Source organism: Narcine bancroftii, chromosome 6, assembly GCF_036971445.1.
Source record: "Narcine bancroftii isolate sNarBan1 chromosome 6, sNarBan1.hap1, whole genome shotgun sequence".
NCBI lineage: Eukaryota > Metazoa > Chordata > Chondrichthyes > Torpediniformes > Narcinidae > Narcine > Narcine bancroftii.
Genome location: NC_091474.1, coordinates 251906390 through 251929586, shown reverse-complemented (window position 1 = coordinate 251929586; position 23197 = coordinate 251906390). Strand labels below are relative to the sequence as shown.

Sequence of the window (23197 nt, the reverse complement as noted above, 5' to 3'; positions counted from 1 at the left end):
ATGGAACAAAGAGAGCATGGAGATTTCAAAACCATTTGAAACATCACAAATTATGCCGTCACCTATTAGCACAGAAAGATAGGACAAGGGACAAATTCGGATCTGAGAGAGTATGCCAAAACTACCACTGGGAGTCCCAGTCCCCCCCGACATCAGCGGTGCATGCCTCTTTCTGCAGGGAAGGATCCCAACACCTTATTATGGCAAAGCTACATCAATCAGGGTTGGGGGTGTCTTTCTTTTGCCACAGTCTGTGAGGTCTGTACGAGCAGCAGAGTTCTTTCAGAGACTCATTTCAGTAAAAGCATTTTAGAGGTTATGAAGTGGAGCTGGAGAACTGCGTTCACCTTTACTGCAGCTGTGAACCAACTGCATCCATGGAAGGAACACTGTTGAAAATCTTTTATAGATGTAATAACACAAACACAGATAAGAAACCACAGGAAGACATACTCAAGATCTAATGTTGAATTTTATTCCATTCACTCAAAAAATTAGCACATAAGAAATTTTAAAATGATACAAACAGAATTGTAAATCTAAAGAACAGATTCAGAAGCATGAAAATGTGAAATCTGTTGATCCATTTTCTTCATTTCCACCAGAACAAGAACCCACCTTGAAATCCTCCCGACAAGAGTTACCTATGGAAGTCTGTGCAAATCAGTTTGGCAGTCAAAAATCAGAAATCAAAAAATACAAAACCAATCCAATCACACCAGAGAAGAGGAATAGAGAGCAGTTCACATAGTCTCGGGCTGCAGTCAAGTCTCCGAATCACTGCATAGCTGATCAATTCTACCTGCAGCTCCCGTTTGTCCACCAGCAACTTGAAGGAGTCCTGCAACTGTACAGGTTTTCACCTGCAGCTCTGCAGTGGAGACTGGAGACCTGAGCTGTCACTGCCAAGTCCGACACATGCTACTCCAGTTCACAGCTGATCTTGGATTTTCCCCATCACGTAACCTGGAAAAGCCCACTTTCCCTGGAGAGAAGGAAGATTTGTGCAATTCCTGTCCTGTCCCCACCACTTTAATGGTCTGGTTCGTTTTCCTTTGTCGTTCACTTGCACAATATTGAAAGGCAAAATGCAGTCACGTCTTTGCACAAAGTCAGCATCTTCTGACGACTGAGATGCTGTAACGACTGCTCTGATACAGAACTGTTTGATTGTAAGAGATATAGAGAGAAACTAGTCCTTTCTGCAACAGACACAGTTTTGTTCATGCAGTTCAGATTGTGGCACTGGATGTCCATTCACCGTCTGGTACAAAGCCAGGGTCAGCTAAACTTTGAGATTTTGTGAGAAATAATTATGTCCGCTTGCCCACCTCCTGGGAGGTAGCGACGGACAAGGAAATGCAAGGGGCTCACTTTATCCTGACACCGTCCTGGAATCTGTCTTCATGTATTACCTACCAAACACAAGCCACAACATTTCCCAGACACTTCAATTCCACTTGAAACCAGCACATTTAAATGCCGATTCTGTTCTTGCCATTCTGCTATTGAACAGAAAATAACTTTTCTGAAGGGTCAGAACAACAGAGCTCAATCCAGTCAAGGTTCCTGTGTCATACCAGGGAGAAACATCCAAGCAACTATGTGATGGTCAGAGGCAACAGTGAGCATCGTACATAGTGTTCACAACCTTGTACCACAACAGCAGTGAACAGTGTCTGGGGGACCGGGGGTGAACACTGAATTCAGTGCCCTGGGTTAACCCAGAGAACAAACAAGCTACTGCCCATCTCACGGCCAAGGGTGGTTGTACTCTGCTACTGGGTCTCTCCTAGATTGTCGCTTTTGTTCAGTCATTCCCCGCTGAGAAAAGTGATTTGAGATCTCTGATACTTTTGTGAAGATGATTCAAAGACTGGATTGCAAGAACTTCTTCCCTTTTCCAACACCAGTTTTTAAAAAAAATGATTTGCATTTTCAATATTTTTACATGGGGATTAGCAGAATTTGTTTAGCAAATGAGCATCTGAAAATCCTTCAAGGATAAATAAATTTCCCAAGCATCAAGGTGGGTACATCCTTTGGAATGGCCTAATTGACCAGTGCCCACTTTCCAGTCCATCGGCTGTCAACAAGACATTCTACTGGGGAACTTATTCCCTCCAATGAGTGAATAAGATTCAAGTACATTCCATGTAAACCATTAACGTTAGTACCTTTTGAATGTTAATTTAACATGAAAGGCTGGTTCCTGAGAGTATATGGTCTGCACCAAGGATGGAGCAAAACACATCTCCCAATAATTGTACTCTCCGTCCAGTTAACAACACTGACCACATGTGTGGAAGACAAGACTAATCTTTCCCACAGTGCCTCAGGCCCTGCACAACATGATGCAGTTCCCAGCTACACCGAAGCACATTTCGACCCTGTTTCTAGATGAATCAGTTGGCAGTGTGTGCTCACCTCTGACCTCAAGGCATAAACTGGGCAAGTGCCTGCCCCTAGATAATACGCAAAAGGGAATTTTGGGTTACAAGAGGAAGAGCAGAAAGGTGAGAGCTGTCGAAACACTCCTGGGTCCATTCACACTGCACGTGGATGTGCCTTTTCTCACAGTGCTGGGGCGTAAGATTGTGCTCAGTGTGTAACTGGTCCTGGCTCTGGGTGGACACCCCTTCCCTTTGTGGTTAGGGCAAAGAGTAAAAGGCAAGTTTAAATGTACAAGATAACAACTCTGAGCCCCGGATGTTGGTGGAATCTCTCTGTGATCGACTTGAATATTTGAACAAAGTAATGAAGGAAAAAAACTCACCCTATTAAAAATATTACGACTATTTTTGTACTGACATAGTATAAATGTACGTAATGGCAGGATTTTTATCCCTCTACAAATCACAGTGAAAAATACTTTCAAAACCACTTTGTAAAAAAAAGGGGCTCTGATCATTCGAGCAAAGCAACCAAACTCAGCTTCCCTCTAACACCCACTGCTTATTTACCTAACAGCAACTGGGTTCCACGTTGGCGAGACCACAGACACAACAGCTGACGAGGCTGGTCACTACCATCTACTTGGTGATGAGTGGGCATCTCAAGGCCCACAACACAGAAACTCAATAACCACCGAACTTTACGTGACCTTGCTTTAGAAATTATTTGATATTCATTATCTTGAAATGTAAATTGTAAAGAACATTGAGATCCTTGAAACTGTATGTACATGATACTGGATTTCCACACTGGGTGGGAGAATTTAAATGAAAGGGGTCTTGTCCATGATTTCCACTTTGGAAACAGACATCTATAAATATCCTTGCAGTAGTTCAGTTTTGCAGACAGAATTGGCAAATAGAATCCAGTCTGGTAGCAGGCACAGAGCACCAAGGTGAGGTGTCTGCAGCTGCAGGCTAGCCGAGTTGTGATGGGCAGAAAGGTGTTCTGACTGCGGGATCTGAAATCCCAGCCCCCTGCAATAGCATGAGCTACCCCTGCCCAAACCAGCAGGGAGCAGCAGCGTAACAGGTGGAAAGGCACCCATTTTGAAGAGATGCAGGAAGATAACCCATTCATTGCCACTCATATTGAGGAAGCAGGAAGCTCACTGCTCCCTTCTCAGTGGCTGGCCTAGCCCTGTGAGCTGAGATAAACCTCTCCTTCTCAGGAGGCACAATAGCTGCTAGTCCAACAGTGCGTGTGGGGAGCCCAGGTAGACACTCCTACCTGGGTGGGTGTTTGGCAGAGAATGGCTGTAGGGGGCAAGAGCAGCTGAAGAATGCCATGTTCCAAAGCCCACATCCCACTCCACCAAGCTGCTCTTGAATTTCCCGGCTTTTGAGAAATGCTACCTGACATCCCAGACATGCACCACTTGACACGGTGAAAGCAGCAACCATTCTTCCCGCTGGGTGACGAACTGGGCAGAGCAAGTGCATGCAGTGAGGAAATGGCCCCATCTCAATGTGGCAATAAACCAGGGAGAGGCAGGTTTTGATCCCCAACCAAAAGATCTGTCCTACAACTGGCCGCCCCTTTCAACTCCACTTTGCTGCTTTGTTGAAACACAAGGGAATAAATGCCCTCAGGAAGGGTATGTTTTCCAGGATTCTTAGATCTGGAAAATCTGGAGGCAAGTGGAATTGTTATTGGAATACACGGATGTCAGCCACATGGGCAGATAGCTGACTGCCCAGTCCAGCCCACCCCAGCCTCTCCTTCCTCTCAGACACTTAGAAAGGCAACCAGATGGTGACTGAATCTTGCTTGGGAAAGTGGGAATGAAAGACCAGTTCACAGTCCATTTATATATACAGAAGAATTACATCTCAACATGCACAAAACTCAGGGGAGCAACAATCACAGACACTGCACTGAGAACTTACAATCATTGATTGAATTGACAAACAAGTCTTCAATTTAGTAAAGCGCCAACACAATGAAAAACTAAGGAAGGCATCCCTGTATCCTTAAACCCTGTGATCTGCCATTGGTACGACCAGTAGAAAAATAACAGATAATGAATGGCAGGACAACCTAACTAAAGAGTACATTCCCACGTTGCGTCTTCCTATATGCAGAAACGGTGCCATTCCTGGGAAGCAGCTTAAACTGCTCCATGTCACCATCATCTGTGCTCAAACCCAGCTCCAAGAAAAAAACCAAAAGAGACTAACTCTTGTGCAAATTTTTCTTTCAATTAATGTGACTTTCCACACACTGATTCGGTTTAGACAGGCATTAGAATGTTTGCATAATATTCAGTAACTTTAAGACTCTCTTCCTCCCAAGAACATAGTCAGAAAAAGCGGCAAGCAGTGAGGGGAACAAAGAGAAAAGCACGACGGTATGAGGCAGTTGGCAAAATCTCCAACTGCAGCAGGAGGAGGGGGTCTCTTCCCTCTCCCCCCCCCCCCCCCCCACCTGATCTCCCCTCCTCACTGGGTCTTTCTCATCACCCTCTCACTGCCATCAGCGCATTACGGACACGAGGTCCAGCTTCGTTCAGCATGTTGTCTATGCGGTGTTGGACTTGTTCAGCTCCTGTCTGATTGCTGTGAACAAAGGGATGAGTTTGCGTTAGTACCTTTTCTGCTTTCACCTAGCGTAACATCCCATGACCCAGCCTGTAGCAGCGCCGTTTCCTGCGGCAGGACTCACCCAGCTGAAAGGCCAATTATCATCCAGCTTCCGGCTCAGGGACGTCAGAACCAATTACATTTCTAGGTCTCAACACCAATGACAGTGAATGAGAGGTGTGGCTCAACTCCAGTCTACTGACAGGGAGGATTTGCAGTTTTCCGTGCTACAGACACCTACAGCAGGGGTGGGGAACCTTTTAATTTTTAAGTTAGACATACAGCACAGTAACAGGCCATTTTAGCCTACGACTCCATGCTACCCAATTAATCTACACCCCCAGTATGGACTTGTGGGCTGAAATGGCCTGTTACTGTGTTCCATCTCTAAATTAAAAATTAAATAGTTGCCCACCCCTGATCTACAAACTTGTTTCCACATGGCAGTGACTGCTGAGTACTGTTTAAATAGTGAGGTTTTCATTCCAGTTACACGTTTTCTGAGACAAGGGTGAGCAAGCTACGGTTTTCCTCTGGAGTGGACGGAATGAGAGGTAACTTCACAGAGGTGTACAAAATTATGAGGGGCATGATAGTGTGGACAAGCCTTCAACTCTTTCCCAGGGCAGCAATGGCCAATTCCAGAGGACATCTGTTTAAAGATAAGTGGAGGAAAGTTTTTATTTTTTTTACACAGTGGGTGCCTGGAGTGCATTGCCAGGGGAGGTGGTGGAGGCTGATAAAATAGGGGCAATTAAAAGATTCTTATACGGGCACATGGATGTTAGAGGGATATGGATATGAGGTGGGCAAGGTTTAGTTTGTTGGCAAACAGGCTTCTTTAAGTTGGAACAACATTGTGGGCTGAATGGCCTGAACTGTGCTGGATTGTTCAATGTTCTCTGGTTGGCAATCAGTAGTGAGTGGACTGCTACAGGCCTCACTGCTGGGCTTGCAACTGTTCATTACATAGACAGTAGATTCAGGCTGTTTAAATGGTAATAAATTGCAGTATGTTATTGTGCAGAGGGACCTAGATGTGCTTTCATTACCAGAGGGATCGAATTTAAGAGCAGACAAGTTCTGCTGCAACTGTACAGGGGACTAGTAAGGCCGCATCTGGAGCACTGTGTGGAGTTCTGGTCTCCTTCCGTGAGAAGGAAGATGCTGGCTTTGGAGGAGGTACAGAGGAGATTCAACAGATTGATTCTGGAATTGAAGCACACAAGCATAAAATATTACAGCACAGAAAAAGGCCCTTTGGCCCTTCTAGTCTGTGCCAAACTATTTGCCAAATCTGCACCCAGTCCACGTCCCTTTATTCCTCTTCAATCCAGATACCTGTCCAAATTTTTCTTAAATGTTAAAAATGAGCCGGCATTCACCACTTCAGCTGGCAGCTCGTTCCACACCCCCACCCCTCTGTGTGTGAGGAAGTTCCCCTCTTGTTACCCATAATCCTTTCCCCTTTCATCCTTAACCAATGCCCTTTAGTAGAATGGGTAAGATAGTAGCAGGTGAGATCCAAACAAGGGGACGTAGCCTCGCAATTCGGGGGCGTAGATTTAGGATGGAGATGAGGAGGAACGGCTTCTCCCAAAGAGAGGCGAATCTGTGGAATTCACTGCCCAAAGAAGCAGTAGTGGCTGCAGCATTAAGGATTTTTGAATAATATGGGAATTCAGAGATATGGGGGACAGGCAGGTACGAAGGTCAGATCAACCGTGATCTTGTTGGATGGCTGAGCAGGTACGACAGGCTGAAGGGCCTCTTCCTGTGAACCCCAGGTAATGGGATTACTGTCACTGTAGGCAAGGTGTGGAGGGAGGTTATCATTTCAAAGCTGAAGATGAGACAAAACGTGGAAAGGTTGTGAACCATAAGGACTGCTGCACTAATTGGTGAAGTTTATGGAAAAGGAGAAGGACCACGAATTAGGGATTATTCTCCATCTACTGCCCTTAATAATTTCTTTAATTCCTTTCTGTTCCTGCAGGCCATACTGGTTTCATACAGTGGATTCAGGAACTGGCCAGGTTAGTGGCCACATCACTTTACATCCACCAACAATGGCTCAAATCGAAGGTTGCTACTTCACACAAGATGGAGCTGTGGCAACACTTACCATCAATAAGTTCCTCCTTCAGCTTCTGAAGCTCCTTCCTCATTTCTTCCAAGATATCCTGGTAAAAATATAAAATAGCTCTGTTAAGGGAAAAGACAATTGGACCAGCAAGGGGCTCAGTGGCTAAAGGACCCACAGGCAGTGGACTTCTGGTGATTTGTGGTCAGGGGACCCACACAATCTGCGGGCAGCTGGCATCTGGCTCATAGGAACCAGGTATCGGAGCTGGGATTTGAGAAAGCAAGAGTGCTGAAGGCTTCCTAAATGTGTTGGAGGTTTGGATCTGGAGCTTGGGTTGCCAACAGATCGAACAGGAGTCTCTGGGCTGCACAGGCTGCAGGAGCACTAGAGGCAAATCCACAGACATTCAGTGACTCTGAAGGGCCTCTCTTTTGCTTTTCTTTCTCTTTGTGAAAGACATACTGAACAATTGGTGACTCTTTGCCTGACAGCAGGCAAAAGGATATTTCATGTAATTTTACATTTTCTGCTTTATTACAAGAGAATTAAAGAATCTCTTAAATTGCCCCCGATTCCCTGGCTTCATAGCCAAAGATGGGCACCACGTCTTGTGACTGACATCAGCAGATTGGGGATTAGGGCTCTGGGGGAGGGAATGTGTGTGTGCCAAACCAATGTGTGAAAGCTGCCCTACACACCTGTTTCAGCCTGTCGTAATCAAAGATCTCTCCTTGAACGCCATTGGTGTTTGAGGGTGCACTTGGTGTGGATTTGCTTCTGAAATGGAGAGAACAGCAGTTACCCAGGAGTGTGGCTGAGGGCATTGTACAGACATTGCAAGCAGCAAGGGTTTGCAGTTAAATTCTCCGGGTTCCACTGTTGCCAGACACAAGTATTCATTAGTGTAGGAAGATGAACACACGATGCAGCAAATCTCAAAACCAAACTTCAGAAGCCTTGGTTTCCCTGGTCACCACCGCTGCAGTCCCGGTGCTAACACATAGGGCAGGCAATTCTCAAAGTCACACGTTCACAAAGGCCAGTTTTGTGCCTGTGCAGAACTCAGGCCTGGTCGACAGTGATGAAGTTCTTGGATACCTGTCTTCCCTGACAAATTCATCAGCACGGTTTCCTTTTGACAGGTTACACACTTCAGTGAATAAATTAGTCTGTGTAACTCCAATCTACACACTGAGCTGTCTGAAGATGCAAAACCTCAGCACTAAAATTCAGAGCATCGAGATCAGAGGAAACCGCTCCACTGCAGTATTCAGGAAGGGCCACCAGTAAAGCAGAGGGTTGACGTATTTAACTGAATGCTGTGAATGTGTAGCCAGGCGTATCTGGTTCTTTCCTGACACAAGACCATCATTCCAGTCAGGAAGACAGAATTACAAGGCCTGTTCTTCACTGGGGCAGGTCACACTTGCTCCCTGGATAGACTTTGCAGAAGGTAAACCTTGAACTCTCACAGGCTGTTGCTGCCAAGATCACTTCATGCTCATTGTTATTGGCTCTTACTCTTTGGAAAAAGGGTAAAGGGGTTTGTAGAGTCCTAGACACCATGAAGACAGGCCACCAAGCTCATCCCATTTGCCTATGTTCGCTTGTATCTCTCCAAATCTTTCCTAACCACGTACCTGCCCAAATGTTGCAATTGTACCCGCCTCCTCTGGCAGCTCCTTCCGCACACCTTCTTTGTGGAAAAAGCTACCCTCCGGGTCCCTTTCATATCTTTTTCTTTTCACCTTAAACTTAAACCCTCTCGTTTCCTACCTGAATAAAAAAGATTGACCATATCCATGCCCCTCATTCCCTTGTACAGCCCAGGTTTGCTGCACTCCAAGGAAAGACCAGGGACCAGTGACTGTAATCCTACTAGTTTAGTCATGGAAAAAGATAAAGTCCTAAATTGGGGTAAGGCTAATTTTGAAGGCATTTGACAGGAACTTGCCACAGTTAATGAAGATTGTTTATAGCTAGAGCGACGTCTGGCAAGCAAGAGGCTTTCAGAAGTGAGACGAGGAGAGTTCAGGACCAACATGTTGCTGGGATCTAGTGCAGTACACAAAGGTGCTGGAGAAACTCACAGGGTTATGCATGAGTTTCTGCAGCACTTCTGTGAGGGTGACTTTGGTTTAAAGATTGCAAGGACAAGCCAGGGAACTGCAAGCCAGTGTCAGTGGTGGGAAAGTTCTTGGATGGGATTCGGAGAGACAGGATCCATTTAGAAAGGGAAGGAGTGTTGGGGAAAGTCAGCACAGCTTTGCATACGGGAAATGTTTACATGAACGACAGCAAGGTGTTTGGCATGGTACCATGTGTTAGGTGATCTGGCCAAATGGTAGCAGGAGATGGAGGATGGTGGTGGAGGTCCGGTCAGAGCCCTGTGCTACAGGGATCCGTGCTGGGTCCACTGCGGCTCTGTAGTACTGATGTGGATGTTATGGTCAGCAATTACTCAAGATCCAGATCAACTGGGAAAGTGGGCTGAGAATTTAATTGTGACATGAAAAGTTGTAATTTGGTAAGGTGACCCAGTGTGGGCCCTGCACAGGAAACGACAGGGCCCTGGAGATGGTCATAGAACAGAGATGACCTCCACAAAGCAGCAAAGCAGGCGGAGAGGGTGGTGAAGTTGGACACGCCTGCCTGTATTAGTGCAATGGGGTGCAAGAGTTGGGATATTGGTGAGTACTGTGCAGTTCCATCATCCAGCAATAAAACAATGTGATTAAGCTGGAAAGAGCACAGAAAAGATTCACCAGGATTTGAGTTATTGAGAGAGATGGGATAGGCTGGGGCTTTTGTCCCTGGCGTGTTGGAGGCTCTGGTGACCTTGGAAAAGTATTCAAAAATTACGAGGGCACAGAGAAGGTGAATCCCAGGGGAGAGGAATGTACAATTTAAGAGCACAGGTTTGAGCTGAGAGGGGATAGATTTAAAGGGGGCCTGCGAGGCACTCAGAGGGTGGTGTGGACAAGGAATGATCTGCCAGAAGAAGTGGTAGAAGTGAATCCAATCATAATATCTGAATCACAAAAGTCTGCAGACATCATGATTGAAGTAAAAACGCGACGCTGCGGACACTCAGCAGGTTACACAGTTATAGAGCAAAGATAAAGATACATAACCAACGTTTCAGGCTTGAGCCCTTCAAGGTCTGAGCAAAATGTAGGGCAGGCATCCTATTAGGTTTGTTCTGCTCATAACCTTGATGAAAGGCTCAAGCCTGAAACGTTGGTTATGAACCTTTATCTTTGCTCTATAAAGTACACAGTTTGATCTGCTGAGTGTCTCCAGCTTTGTTTTTAACAGTAATATCAGAAAGCTATTTTGACAGATATATGGATAGGAAATGTTGAGAGGGACATGCGCCAAACAAGGTAGCTAGGACTCGCTTGGTCCTTGGCTGTTTCCGTGGTAGAAATCTATGACTGATCGAGTTTACCTCTAAAGTAGCTCGTGTGTGCCTCTCACAGACAGTCGACAGATTGAGGTCTGCCCACGCTCAGTAACACTGACAGATTTAGAATTCCCTGTCAAAATGAGTTACATTCAGTATGTGTAAATGAAAATTTGAGCCCATTTGGAGGGTGTGGAGAAAGCCAGTGGTCACGAGAAGGCAGAGGAAATGCAAACAAAGACAGCTCCGGAAGCATGTAGGTGAGCACACACTTCCCACAATCTCATGCAGGAGGCACCCTGAACCCGTCACATCATTTCTGGCAGTGCATTCTGAAGTCTCCATTTGTAAAACAAACTCAACAGGCCAGTTGGTACCTGTTTAGTGAGTCACTGAACTTGTCAGAGATCAGCTGATTTTTCCACGGAGAATCTCGTCTAGGAGAAAGAAAATCAAGCTTGAAAATATATCTCCCTTGTTCAGATGTAGCAAAGGAATTGAGCAACAACCCAGATCTAATGATGTGTCTGTGAACCAAAACATTAACTGCTTCTCTCTCCACAAACGCTCCCTGACCTTCTGGGCAAGCTAACATTTGGGGTTTTGGATCAGATTTGCTTCTCAGCTTTTCCAGATATTACACTGTAAACCATTGTTTACACAAATGTTGGGAGGCTGAATTCTAAAATCGAGGGATTAGAACATGGTTTATTCCTGACCTATGGTCCACTTGACAATATAAGGAAGATCATTGGGGAGTGACAGATCAGGGACAAGACACAGACACTGGGACAATCATGTTCCCTTGTGTCACCAGACTGTTGACACCCCAGAGAAACTGTGAGCTGGAGAATGAGCTCATTGACATTGATCACTAGCTGTTCACAGGATTACATAACATATCAGAAAAAACGAGGAGGGCAGGCATCATCTGAGAAAAAAACACTGATGTTTCAAGGCCAAATCCTTCAAAGGTCGTGCTGTATCCTGTTACTGGGAACAGTCACAGTGTAGGGAATGGGGGGAGTGAGGAGGATGAGGGGAGTGAGAGTGGGCAGTGCAGGGTCCTGTTACTGGGATATAGTCACTGTAGGGGATGGGGGGAGTGAGGGGGGATGGGGGAAGTGAGAGGGGGATGGGGGAAGTGAGAGGGGGCAGGGGGAATGAGAGTGGGCAGTGCAGGGTCCTATTACTGGGATGTAATCACTGTAGGGGATGGGGGGAGTGAGGGGGGACATGGGGAGTGAGAGGGGGCGGCGGTGCAGGGTCCTGTTACTGGGATGTAGTCAGTGTAGGGATCAGGGTTAGTAGCTGCCAGTACTGGGGGAGTTTCAACATCAGACCGTACACTCACTGGCACATCAGGCCTGCATCTCTTCGCCAGTAAACGTGTACCTACGCCTGCATCAAACATCGCAGCTGAAATTAAACACTGGTCATGTGTTCAAGGTTAGAACGGTGATGCAGTAACTGCTTCGACTGTACTCAGCAAAACAACACCTGGTCAGAGATGTCAGAGGAGATATTAAAACTGTCCATGTCTCATCTCCCAGCTGGAATAAAGAGTTCTCATGGAATTATCCCAGACGTAGCAGAGGAGATTCTCAGTCACCATTTTCCTTTGTTCAATATTAGTGAAGCTAATTTTTTGTTCATTACCACCCTGCTCATAGTTTGAACTTCTTTTATGCAACAAGTTTCCAAAGTCTGCGTGGGTTTTCCCTAGATGGTCCAGTTTCCGCCCATCAAAAACTTGACAGGGGTGTAGGTCAATTGGGTGCAATTGGGGCAGCACAGGCTTATACGTCTAAATCAAAAAAAAATGTTTGTCAGAAAATCGTGAAGGCTTCGTTGAGGGTACAGAAGAGACTTTGCAGGATGTTAACTGGATCAGAGGGGACGAGCTGTAAGGAGAGGTTTGAGAATTTGGGCTGTTTTCTCTGGAGGGTCATGGGCTAAGGGGAGATCTACTGGAAGTAAAACGAGTAGGGCAGACAGTCAGAATCTTTTACCCAGGATAAAATTGTCAAGCACGCGAGTTTGAAGTAGGGGAGTTTAAGGAAGATGTGTGGGACAGCTTTTTTTACACAGAGGAGTGGGAAGTGCTTGGAGCCAGAGAATGGGGGATACATATCAGGAATGATGGAGGAGGGTTAAATTGGGCACCAGGACTGGCCAACAGCCCTGGACTGCTCCATGTTCTAGGCTGCCACCAGAGCAGCAGGGCCAATCCAGCTTTCCTTGCCTGCTTCCCCATCCACATCCCTTTCCCTGCAGCACAGCAGACACTCCACGAAAGCAGCTGATCAAAGGCTGCAAAATGCTTTGGGATGTCCTCAGGATCCGTACAATACTGAGGATGTCAAGGCCAACTTCTGAGAATGAAAGCAGGTAGGAGAACATATATGTCATGCATTATCCTTCATCTGTACTGCTTATGGATTGTGGACAGCGCAGGGTGTAAACAAACCACCGTGGAGTTAACGCTGATAGGAGGGAGGAGAATCCCATTCACAAAAGCCACGTAATAAAAGCCATTCTTTGTGAACTGCGGAACACCAACTTTTCAACTGAACAACAAAGGGAACAGCCTGATGTGGTCGTCACAACAGCCTAACAGCATTTCCCAAGGTAACACTGAACACAATGCAGAAACTCCCAGAACAGAAGCCTGGCCGAGAACAGAGGAAAACCAGTCTGATTCACGAGAACCTCACTGCAGGATTTGGTGAATGTAAAATATCAGGAAAGTCTCACAAACTTCAGATTTTAAATATATCTTAACACTAATTACTAGCTCAGGAGAGAATTTTAATTCCCTTCACGTGGTCATTCATGTTTTTCCCTTACCATAACCATACAATTGGGCCGGCATAATCAGTGCAGGAGTTAGCCCAACGCTGTTACAGTGCCAGGAACCCGGGTTCAAATCCCGCACTGCCTGTAAGGAGTTTGTACGTTCTCCCCATGTCTGCGTGGGTTTCCGCTGGGCATTCCCTTCCAAATGTGCCGGGGTTATAGGTTAATTGGGTGGCAGAGGCTCATGGGCCGAAAGGGCCTGTTATTTAAACTTAAATAACTTTGTGGCTATTTCAATCTTTATTTAATGCATTGTCAAATTTTGAAAAGAATAAAAAGCGCTTCCTCCAGAGGTACCGAGAATGGTTTTGTATTTAGAAGTGGCTGTTTGATGAAGACATCACTTGAACTGACACCAAGCAATGTGGGTGAAGGGCAGCTCTGTGTCATCCACCACCTGATCCTTTTGGAAGGGTGGGATGGAACAGTATCTAATCCTGCTCACCACTAAACCAGGTAATGGTACCTAATTCCCCTGTTCCTCCAGGGGAATTCTCCTCATGAATATCACCACAAATGGGGATGTATTGAAAGTGCACAGTGAAGAGTTGTTGGGGGGGGGGGGAACGGAGGGACGGGGGACATTAATCTGCTATTTTCCAACATTCTACCTGCCACACTGGCCCAAAGAGGGCGCAGGTCAATGGGTTACATTTTCTGTACATTGTCTTGCCCTCTAAGAAGCTGAGTTGGAGCTTCAACCCACAAACTTCAGCTCCCTTCAACCAATGAACTAAAATGCCCATTATAAACGGTGAGCACTCAAAGTCCAAACCAAAACAGGATTTTCCGTTCATTCCCAACACTTCCTCTACATGTTGGGTGTCAAGACTTCCACTCCACTCATTCCCATTTAACTCCACTGCCGTCTCTTCGAGGGTCCCACCCTGAAGAGTTTCCCTCCTGTCTCCTGAGGGAGTTTTGTGAGTCTCTCTCGCTGCTCCCCACCTGTCCCCAAACTGGTCTCAAGCTCTATGACCATGTGATCACCCCCCTCCCCAACCTTTTTATTCCAGTACCTGCCTACCTTTTGCTCAGCCCTTGACGAAGAGCTCAGGCCCGAAACGCTGCTTACCCTTTTCTTCCTACAGATGCTGCATGACCCCCCGCTGAGCTTCTCCAGCACGTTTGTGTGCTGTGTAACTGGAATTTCAAGCAAGGTGGTTCCCACAGACACACACCATGAAAGTTTGGGGCCCTTGTTCCAGAACCAGCAGTTGGTGCAACAGCACCAATGACCCTGCTTCCAATCCAGTACTGACTGTAAAGAGTTTGTATGTTCTCCAGTGTCTGTGTGGGTTTCCTCCTGGTGTTCCAGTTTTCTCCCACCCTCCAAAACATATGGAGGTCGTTTATTAATTGGATGTAATTGGGCAGCACGGGCTTGTGGGCCAGAAGGGCCTGTTGCCATGCTGTATGTCAAACGGGTTCGTGGGCTGCAAGGGCCTGTTGCCATGCTGTATGTCTAACAGGGTTGTGGGCCAGAAGGGCCTGTTACCGTGGTGTACGTCAAACGGGCTCGTGGGCCGGAAGGGCCTGTTACCGTGCTGTACGTCAAACGGGCTCGTGGGCCGGAAGGGCCTGTTACCATGCTGTACGTCAAAAGGGCTCGTGGGCCGGAAGGGCCTGTTACCGTGCTGTACGTCAAAAGGGCTCGTGGGCCGGAAGGGCCTGTTACCGTGCTGTACGTCAAAAGGGCTCGTGGGCCGGAAGGGCCTGTTACCGTGCTGTACGTCAAACGGGTTCGTGGGCCGGAAGGGCCTGTTACCGTGCTGTACGTCAAAAGGACTCGTGGACCGGAAGGGCCTGTTACCGTGCTGTATGTCAAACGGGCTCGTGGGCCGGAAGGGCCTGTTACCGTGCTGTACGTCAAAAGGGCTCGTGGGCCTGAAGGGCCTGTTACCGTGCTGTACGTCAAACGGGTTCGTGGGCCGGAAGGGCCTGTTACCGTGCTGTACGTCAAACGGGTTCGTGGGCCGGAAGGGCCTGTTACCGTGCTGTACGTCAAATGGGCTCGTGGGCCGGAAAGGCCTGTTACCGTGCTGTACGTTAAAAGGGCTTGAGGGCCTGAAGGGCCTGTTACCGTGCTGTATATCTAAATTTTTAAAAACATTTTTTTAAAATCAAAAATTCAGTTTAAAAGCTCTTGCCGGTTCTTTGTGTTTTTCCTCTGGCCCATTCACACTCACCAAGGTTTCCAGCATTCTGCAGCTGAACAAATAGCACTTGGCCACGGGCCCGTTAGTCATACAGATGGTAACAGGCCCTTCCGGCCCACGGGCCCATTAGTCGCACAGACGGTAAAAGTCCCTTCTGGCCCACAAGCCCGTTAGTCATACAGATGGTAACAGGCCCTTCTGGCCCATGAGCCTGTTAGTCATATTGATGGTAACAGGCCCTTCCGGCCCATGAACCCATTACTCATACAGACGGTAACAAGCCCTTTTGGCCCACGAACCCGTTAGTCGTATAGACGGTAACAAGCCCTTCTGGCCCACGAGCCCGTTAGTCATACAGACGGTAACAGGCCCTTCTGGCCCATGGGCCCGTTAGTCATACAGACGGTAACAGGCCCTTCGGCCCATGAACCTGTTAGTCATACAGACGGTAACAGGCCCTTCTAGCCCACGAGCCCGTTAGTCATACAGATGGTAACAGGCCCTTTCAGCCCTTGAACCCGTTAGTCATACAGATGGTAATAGCCCCTTCTGGCCCATGGGCCCGTTAGTCATACAGACGGTAACAGCCCCTTCTGGCCCATGAGCCCGTTAGACGTACAGCACGGTAACCCTGACTAATGTTTAAAGGACATTCTTCTCCCTTCCCTAGCCTGTCCCCAGAAACCCAATTCCCAGTGGACACTCTAGTGCCCTTGTAGACGACAGATCTCAGTAATTAACGTCTCGCTGCATGCCCACATCAGACCATGCTGGGAATGTACCTGGAAATTACTGGTGATTTGTTGCCATTTACAGCACTTGTCCTTTCCCAAGGCTTTCTGGTCATCTCTGAAAAGAAGGATTTCCACAAGATTAGACCTTGTTGAAACAAAATTTACAAATTGTGCTTGTTCATGGAAAAGGCATCATTGATGATTAACTTCTCTGCCACTTCTGCTGAGCCACAGTCTTGCTGAACAGGTGCCCTTTGGAAAAGCTGCAGAGAGTGCCAATCTTTTAAAGGTCCCCCGAACACTAACCTGGTTACTGGAGGGGCTGGCCAGTTTCTGAGGTAGAACGTAGCGAGGAAAGCTCAGCTTCTGCTGCATCCACTCTACTGTGTCAGAGCACAAAGCCTTGAGGCCGAGAGGCAAGTGTCTCCATTCCTCAAACTCTAGGGCGGGCTGGAGGCAAATCCATGGACACTCAGTGTCTCTGAGGGGGCACTCTTTTGCTTTTCTGCACTCCTGGGGCGTGTGGGACAAGCTGCCAGCTAAAGTGGTGAATGTGGGCTCAATTTTAACATTTAAGAAGAATATGGACAAGTACATGGATGGGAGAGGTATGGAGGGCTATGGCTGGGTGCAGGTCAGTGGGGCAAGGCAGAAAAAGTTTGGCATAGACTAGAAGGGCCAAAAGGCCTGTTTCTGCGCTGTAATGTTCTATGGTTCTATTGTTTGGGGTGTTGAGCCAAGATCATGGTGATTTTGTTTGCCTGATGGCAGACAAACGTTGAGGTATATCATGTATCTTATATTTTTAATTTATCTTATTATGTGACAATAAAAGGAATCTTTGAACTGACAGCTTGGAAAGCAAGTGCAACCTCCAACACTGACCAGGAGTGTGATATGGACCAGCAGCCCCTATAACCTTTCCCCAGGAATCAACATGACTGTGGCCGATCTGCCCCTGGACTTGTCTCTTCTTCTGTGTCAATTCACCATAGCCCTCAATTCCCGGAACTTTCCAAGGTTCCTCCACTTCCCCCTCAGCTTGATCTTGCCCACAAACGTCCGGACATCGGACCCTCACTGCTGGGCACTACAGCATTATTTCAGCCAACAACCTGGAAAGGAGAAGGGCCCTCATCCACTGACAACTCCCAACAGTAGCACTGCCAGTCCAGAGCTCTGCCGAACGGGCAATTGTGGAGCACATCCAGTGGGCAGTGATCAACCAGTTGATGCTGACAGGGTCCAAAGGGGCTGCACTTGTGAAATCCCAACTTCAGTGTGTCTGGACAAGGTTACCTGGTCCTTCCCAACACCAACATCTTTCAGCCTCTCATCCCTTTCAACTAAATGTTCTCAACCTTTCCACCTCCAACCCCACTGGACCATTTTCCTCATGATAGTCTGGCCAAGTCTGTGTTGAATTGTATGAACATCTACGCTGAACCGTATCAACTTCTCCGCCTTACGTAGTTTTAGACAAGGATGCAGAATGGGCTGGTTCTGGAATAGAACGGATGATGGCTGAAACAGGGTGAAGGGAGGCAGTCCTGGTGATGAAGAGAATGCGAGGCAGTGTGAAGTAATTCATGGGTTGATCCTAATTGCCAGTGCAGAACCCAGGTGGGCTTATGGATAATGGACAAACAAGCAACGAGGGAGATGTGTGAGAGGGGATGATACTTCCAGAAATGCCTGTAACAACGATCAACATCCATGGTTGTCTGGCTCCTCAAACCTACCGGACACGTTAGATGATCCGGGTCCTTTCACGCTCGAAGATTCAGATTCTTCCTGCTGAAATGAAACCAAAGGTTACGTGATGGGAGACGCACACTGAGGGGACGCGGTGGGAGACGCACACTGAGGGGACGCGGTGGGAGACGCACACTGAGGGGACGCGGTGGGAGACGCACACTGAGGGGACGCGGTGGGAGACGCACACTGAGGGGACGCGGTGGGAGACGCACACTGAGGGGACGCGGTGGGAGACGCACACTGAGGGGACGCGGTGGGAGACGCACACTGAGGGGACGCGGTGGGAGACGCACACTGAGGGTACAAAGAGTTCAGGTTACACAATGGAGCCCAAACTCCACGTCACAGCCTTCGGGCAAAGACTTTTCCTCAGAACATAGACAATCGCCATGCCCAGGCTGTGCGGCTCACACACTTGTCATGCAAGGCTTCCAACAGAGTCAAAGCCATGTGGATGAGGCTGACTGCCATTTGGGATGTGGGCATCACCAGCAAGGCCAGCACTTCACTGGCCAGTGGTGGTGGTGATGAGGCTGAAGGCTGTCCAGCAGATGATCATTCACTGGTGTGTGGAGAGGGAGAATTGGGTCACACGACAAGTGATTGGCAGAGAGCTACTTACGTTCCTTTCGTCCTTAGAGTCTGCCTCAGGAACGGAACCCTTCTCAGCAATCCTTCTCCTGTGGGTACAGAAGTGGTAGCAACGTGACACAGAACATATTCAGCTGCAGCAGGTAAGGATTTCAGGCATTTGTACGGTGGAGAGGGGAGTGCTGGCTCGGCGGAGGTGGGAGGTGCAGGGAGCTCATGGTCAACAAAGCTGTGATCACTCTCATCGCCTTGCCCTTGCGCCCTAGCTGACAGATAGCAGCTCTGTCAGACTCGCCAGCTGAACCCTGCCCACACCAGGTACAGTTGAGAACACGCCGGTGCCTGTTGATCTCAGCTCCTGGAGAGGCAATGGTGGAGTTGGCCCCCTGTGCTTCATCATATGGGTGAATGCTATCTTGACAATGGTGGTACCTGTGCTCAAGAAAAGGCCCAGGCCTGAAACATTTGTTCTTCACTTCCTACGGACGCTGCATAACATGCTGAGTTTCTCCAGCATGTTTGACCCCTGCATCTGTCGACTTTCTTGTTGAATCTTGATCCCCAAGTGCTTCTGACATCAACACATTTAACCATTATTAGACTTGCCAAAGCCTCAGGAATGCTGAGCCTTGGACTTCTCGTTCTGTGCCAGGGCCAGGAGCAGCAGTCAGTGCAACCAAGTAGTTAACATTAATTAACCCTCTTCACTACTCCAAAATCTATCACACTGCCTACCCTGTCCCTCCCAGTGGTCAGGAGCCCATCCAAGGGACCAGCCCAAATTAGCAGGGTAGGTCTGGAAGGCAAAAGCAGGGAAGGGGACAGACAAGCTGGACACAGCCCATACAAGTCCAGTAGAGTGAGGGCTTTCAGAACAGCTTTGGATTCTGGCCCTCTGACTTTTAGTGCCCTCACATTATCACAGGGTCATACCAGTACCCTCAATCTCCCTCATTCTACAAAACCCAGTCGCTCTCTAATCCGAAATTCACCCCCTCTGCTGTTACCTTTGCAATCTCTTCTACAGCCCCTTGGATGCCATCTCCTGCACTGAAGGTCAGCAAAACAGCAGAGTCTTGCAGCCAACCTGGTCCCCTCCAGCATGACCTGTCTGCATTTGGCTGAGAAGAGGACATGTTCTGCATACCTATCCTCCAACTCATGATGCGCAGGGATTTGTGGACCAGCACTTGAGGCTCCCTCCGTTCTCCACACACCAACCTCCTACCAGTTACTGTGTGTTGTTCCTTGATCTAGTGTGCTCTCTCCACACGCATCAGCTCATACTTATGTGGAATGAATTCCAGCTGCCACTTGTGCACACCTCCAGGCAGCCTGGCTTAACCCTGGCCTCAGGTGCTGACTGCCTGGAGTTGCAGCTTGCCATGGGACTGTCTGGGTTTCCTGCCTTGGGAGGTTTGCTGAATCGATGAGGGAGTTGTCCCACAAGGAAACAGTTGAGCAAACAGCTCTAGATCCCAGTTTAGTGAAGTCCTACGACGAATAAAGGTGAGCATTAAAGGAAGTGGTGAAAGAGGGAATTGGGAGAGACGGTCAATCACAGTTCACTGAATGGCAGAGCAGTGGTCATGGGTCAAGAGGCTCCAACCAACCAAGTCCTTGGAAACACTCCAAACTCACCTCCTGGCCAGCAGGGCACTCATTTCTTCCATCAGACCAGTTCCTCCAATGGAAATAGGGGCCCCATTACCCCGTGATGATTCGGATTTAGCAGGAATTGAGACTGAACTAATGCTGCCCGCAGAACTCGAGGCCTCGTCCGGCTGTGGACAAACAACATCAGGTGACATCAGGTGCCTTGGTACATCGGCAGGAAACGAACCCCAGTTCCCTTGGCGAGATTTTGGGCTGGGTGTGTTTCCAAGGGTCTGGAGCTTTCCAGTCCCTCACCCAAGGGAGCAGAGCCAGAATTCCCTCAGTAAGGTGCAGACACATATCTTTAATCTATAGGACGGACAGTGGGAGGATTGGAGACCATCTGACCCGTCTCCCTCAGTAGTCTGCACCATTCCATGGTCTGGATTGGGACTTGCGGCCAAAAGGCAATGGAGATACCAGTGGGGCGGTCACATTACAGACTGACAGTACCCCATTACTAGCTGATGTTCTCAGCACTTACCCTTCCCACTTTTCGGAGTTTCGCTCCGGCCAGTGCAGCCGCCAGTCCAGTCAGCGGGCGATTGTCTTCAGCCGCAGCTGAGGGAAGGCTGCAGGAGGGGAGAGGTGGGGCTGGAGGGGGAGGAGGGACAGGAGGTGTGGCTTGCCCGGGCAACGGGGGCGCAGGAGGAGGACCTGCTCCGGGCAGCGGAGGTGCCGGTGGGGGACCTGGTGGCAATGGTGGCACTGCTGGCTGCGACGGTCCTGGAGGAAGCGGTGGGGCAGGTGGAGGGGCCAGCGGCCCCTGGAAACTGTCATTGGTTGGCCCAGTACCTGCATTAACAAAACAATCAAAACACCATTAAACCAGTGGGATTGGACCATGGGTGACCATGTGTCTTGGTCAAATAACAATAACTATCCCATCCACACGTCAGTATCATTGGTCTAATCCCCAGCAACATTCTCCAGAACCTACAAACCCAATATCACAATTTATGACTTGTGATGTGGAAGATGCAGATCTATAGAAACAGGCCTTTGCTCCACTAAGTCCATGCCAAACTATTTATTCTGCCTAGTCCCACTGATCTGCACACAGACCATACCCCTCCCATCCATGTACCTGTCCATTTTTTTCTTAAATGTTAAAATTGAGCCTGCATCCACCACCTCCACTGGCCCAAAGTGTTGGTTATGTATCTCTGTCTCCTATGGACGGTGTAGGATTTGCCGAGTTTCTCCAGTAAGCTTGTGTATGGACTACAATCAGTGACTGCACACCTTCTTGTCTCTTCCTACATCATTTCTTTAAGGAAAATGATCAAAGTTATGAAGTAACTGGCAAGTAACCTGGGCCAATAAATTTCTCCATTCACCTCCGATGTGCAAGGAACAGCACCTCATCCATCCTCAGGGAAGTCATGACAACATCAAACTCCACCCATGTCTGTGCCTCCAACCTATCCAGTTCTGCAGTAAACATTGGTATATAAACTCAAGCTTTCCCCTCTCCTCACTGCCGGCCTCTTCTTTTGGTGCCAGCAACAGCTTAGATTTGCAATTCACAGCTTTTAACTACCCCTTTGCTCTCTCCTCTCTCTCTCTCCCCCACCCCCCCAATTATCCATCACCCAGCATCTCTCTCTCTCCCACCCCCCAATTATCCATCACCCAGCATCTCTCTCTCTCCCACCCCCCAATTATCCATCACCCAGCATCTCTCTTTCCCACCCCCCCAATTATCCATCACCCAGCATCTCTCTCTCTCCCACCCCCCAATTATCCATCACCCAGCATCTCTCTTTCCCACCCCCCCAATTATCTATCACCCAGGATCTCTCTCTCTCCCACCCCCCCCAATTATCCATCACCCAGCATCTCTCTCTCCCCCACACCCCCCACCCCCAATTATCCATCACCCAGCATCTCTCTCTCTCCCACCCCCCCAATTATCCATCACCCAGCATCTCTCTCTCCCACACCCCCCACCCCCAATTATCCATCACCCAGCATCTCTCTCTCTCCCACCCCCCATTATCCGTCACCCAGCATCTCTCTCTCCCACACCCCCACCCCCAATTATCCACCACCCAGCATCTCTCTCTCTTCCACCCCCCCAATTATCTATTACCCAACATCTCTCTCTCCCCCACACCCCCCACCCCCAATTATCCATCATCCAGCATCAACGTCAGCCCCATCTCTGTAACCTTGGCAGAGATGTTCTCTTTGTCCCTTCACCCACTGTTCCATCCTCTCTGCAACTTACTAGTGACACCTGCATGTTTTTGCAAACACGGGGACATGTTTTTGCAATTTCCCAGTTCTGATGAAGAAGTTTTAACCTGTAATGAACATATGGCTTCTTTCTACAGATTCTTCCAAATCTACTGTGTTCATAGAACTTTTCTATCAGATTTCAAATACAATGTTGATTTGCATCGAACATAAAGAAACTCATTCTGCCTTTGAGACTGGTCAACTTTCACGTGAACTACTGGCGTCCATCCCTGACACATGATGAGTGACAGACTTTGGAAACAGTTCACATGATGGGCTTTGAATCTCAGAACAGCATTGAAGGATATGGTCCTAGTGCAGGCCATGAGATTAGTGTACTGGGCAGAAAGGGCAGCATGGCCACAATGGGCTGAAGGGACCGCACATGCACTGCACGATAACGAACACTTCTCTATTGCATTTCTCAGCTGGTGGGTGCACGGTGCGATCATTCAGGGTAAGACACGGGAAAGGGACAGCTGATCTATGTCATTCCATCAGTGGCAAGCATGATGTGCCTCCTTGGACTGGACGAGAAACCATTCAATGGCCTCTGGTCATCACACAGCGCGGGTCATGAAATGCACTTTGTATGAAGTGTGGGTGCAGTCCAGCCAATGGATCTCTAAAGCAGCTGGATGCCAAACATTGGCTGTTGCTCCCTAGGG

The 23197-nt window shown here is 48.3% G+C and overlaps 1 protein-coding gene across 8 annotated transcripts in view; it reads right to left on the bottom strand.

Moving 5' to 3' along the window:
- Positions 1-453: 453 nt before the first annotated feature.
- The window catches only part of enah (ENAH actin regulator), a 314323-nt gene continuing 291579 nt past the window's right edge, over positions 454-23197 (bottom strand). For 5 of the 8 annotated variants that reach the window (XM_069887965.1, XM_069887966.1, XM_069887969.1 and 2 more), the window contains 9 exons: positions 20770-21080; positions 20271-20413; positions 18661-18718; positions 18023-18077; positions 16329-16395; positions 10906-10965; positions 7821-7899; positions 7162-7219; positions 454-5012 (listed from right to left, as the gene is read on the bottom strand). In XM_069887965.1, the coding sequence (XP_069744066.1) occupies positions 4975-5012; positions 7162-7219; positions 7821-7899; positions 10906-10965; positions 16329-16395; positions 18023-18077; positions 18661-18718; positions 20271-20413; positions 20770-21080 (869 nt within the window). In that variant the 3' untranslated portion in view covers positions 454-4974. The remainder of the gene's footprint in view (positions 5013-7161; positions 7220-7820; positions 7900-10905; positions 10966-16328; positions 16396-18022; positions 18078-18660; positions 18719-20270; positions 20414-20769; positions 21081-23197) is intronic. The other 3 variants (XM_069887970.1, XM_069887964.1, XM_069887968.1) reach the window with 2 other exon arrangements.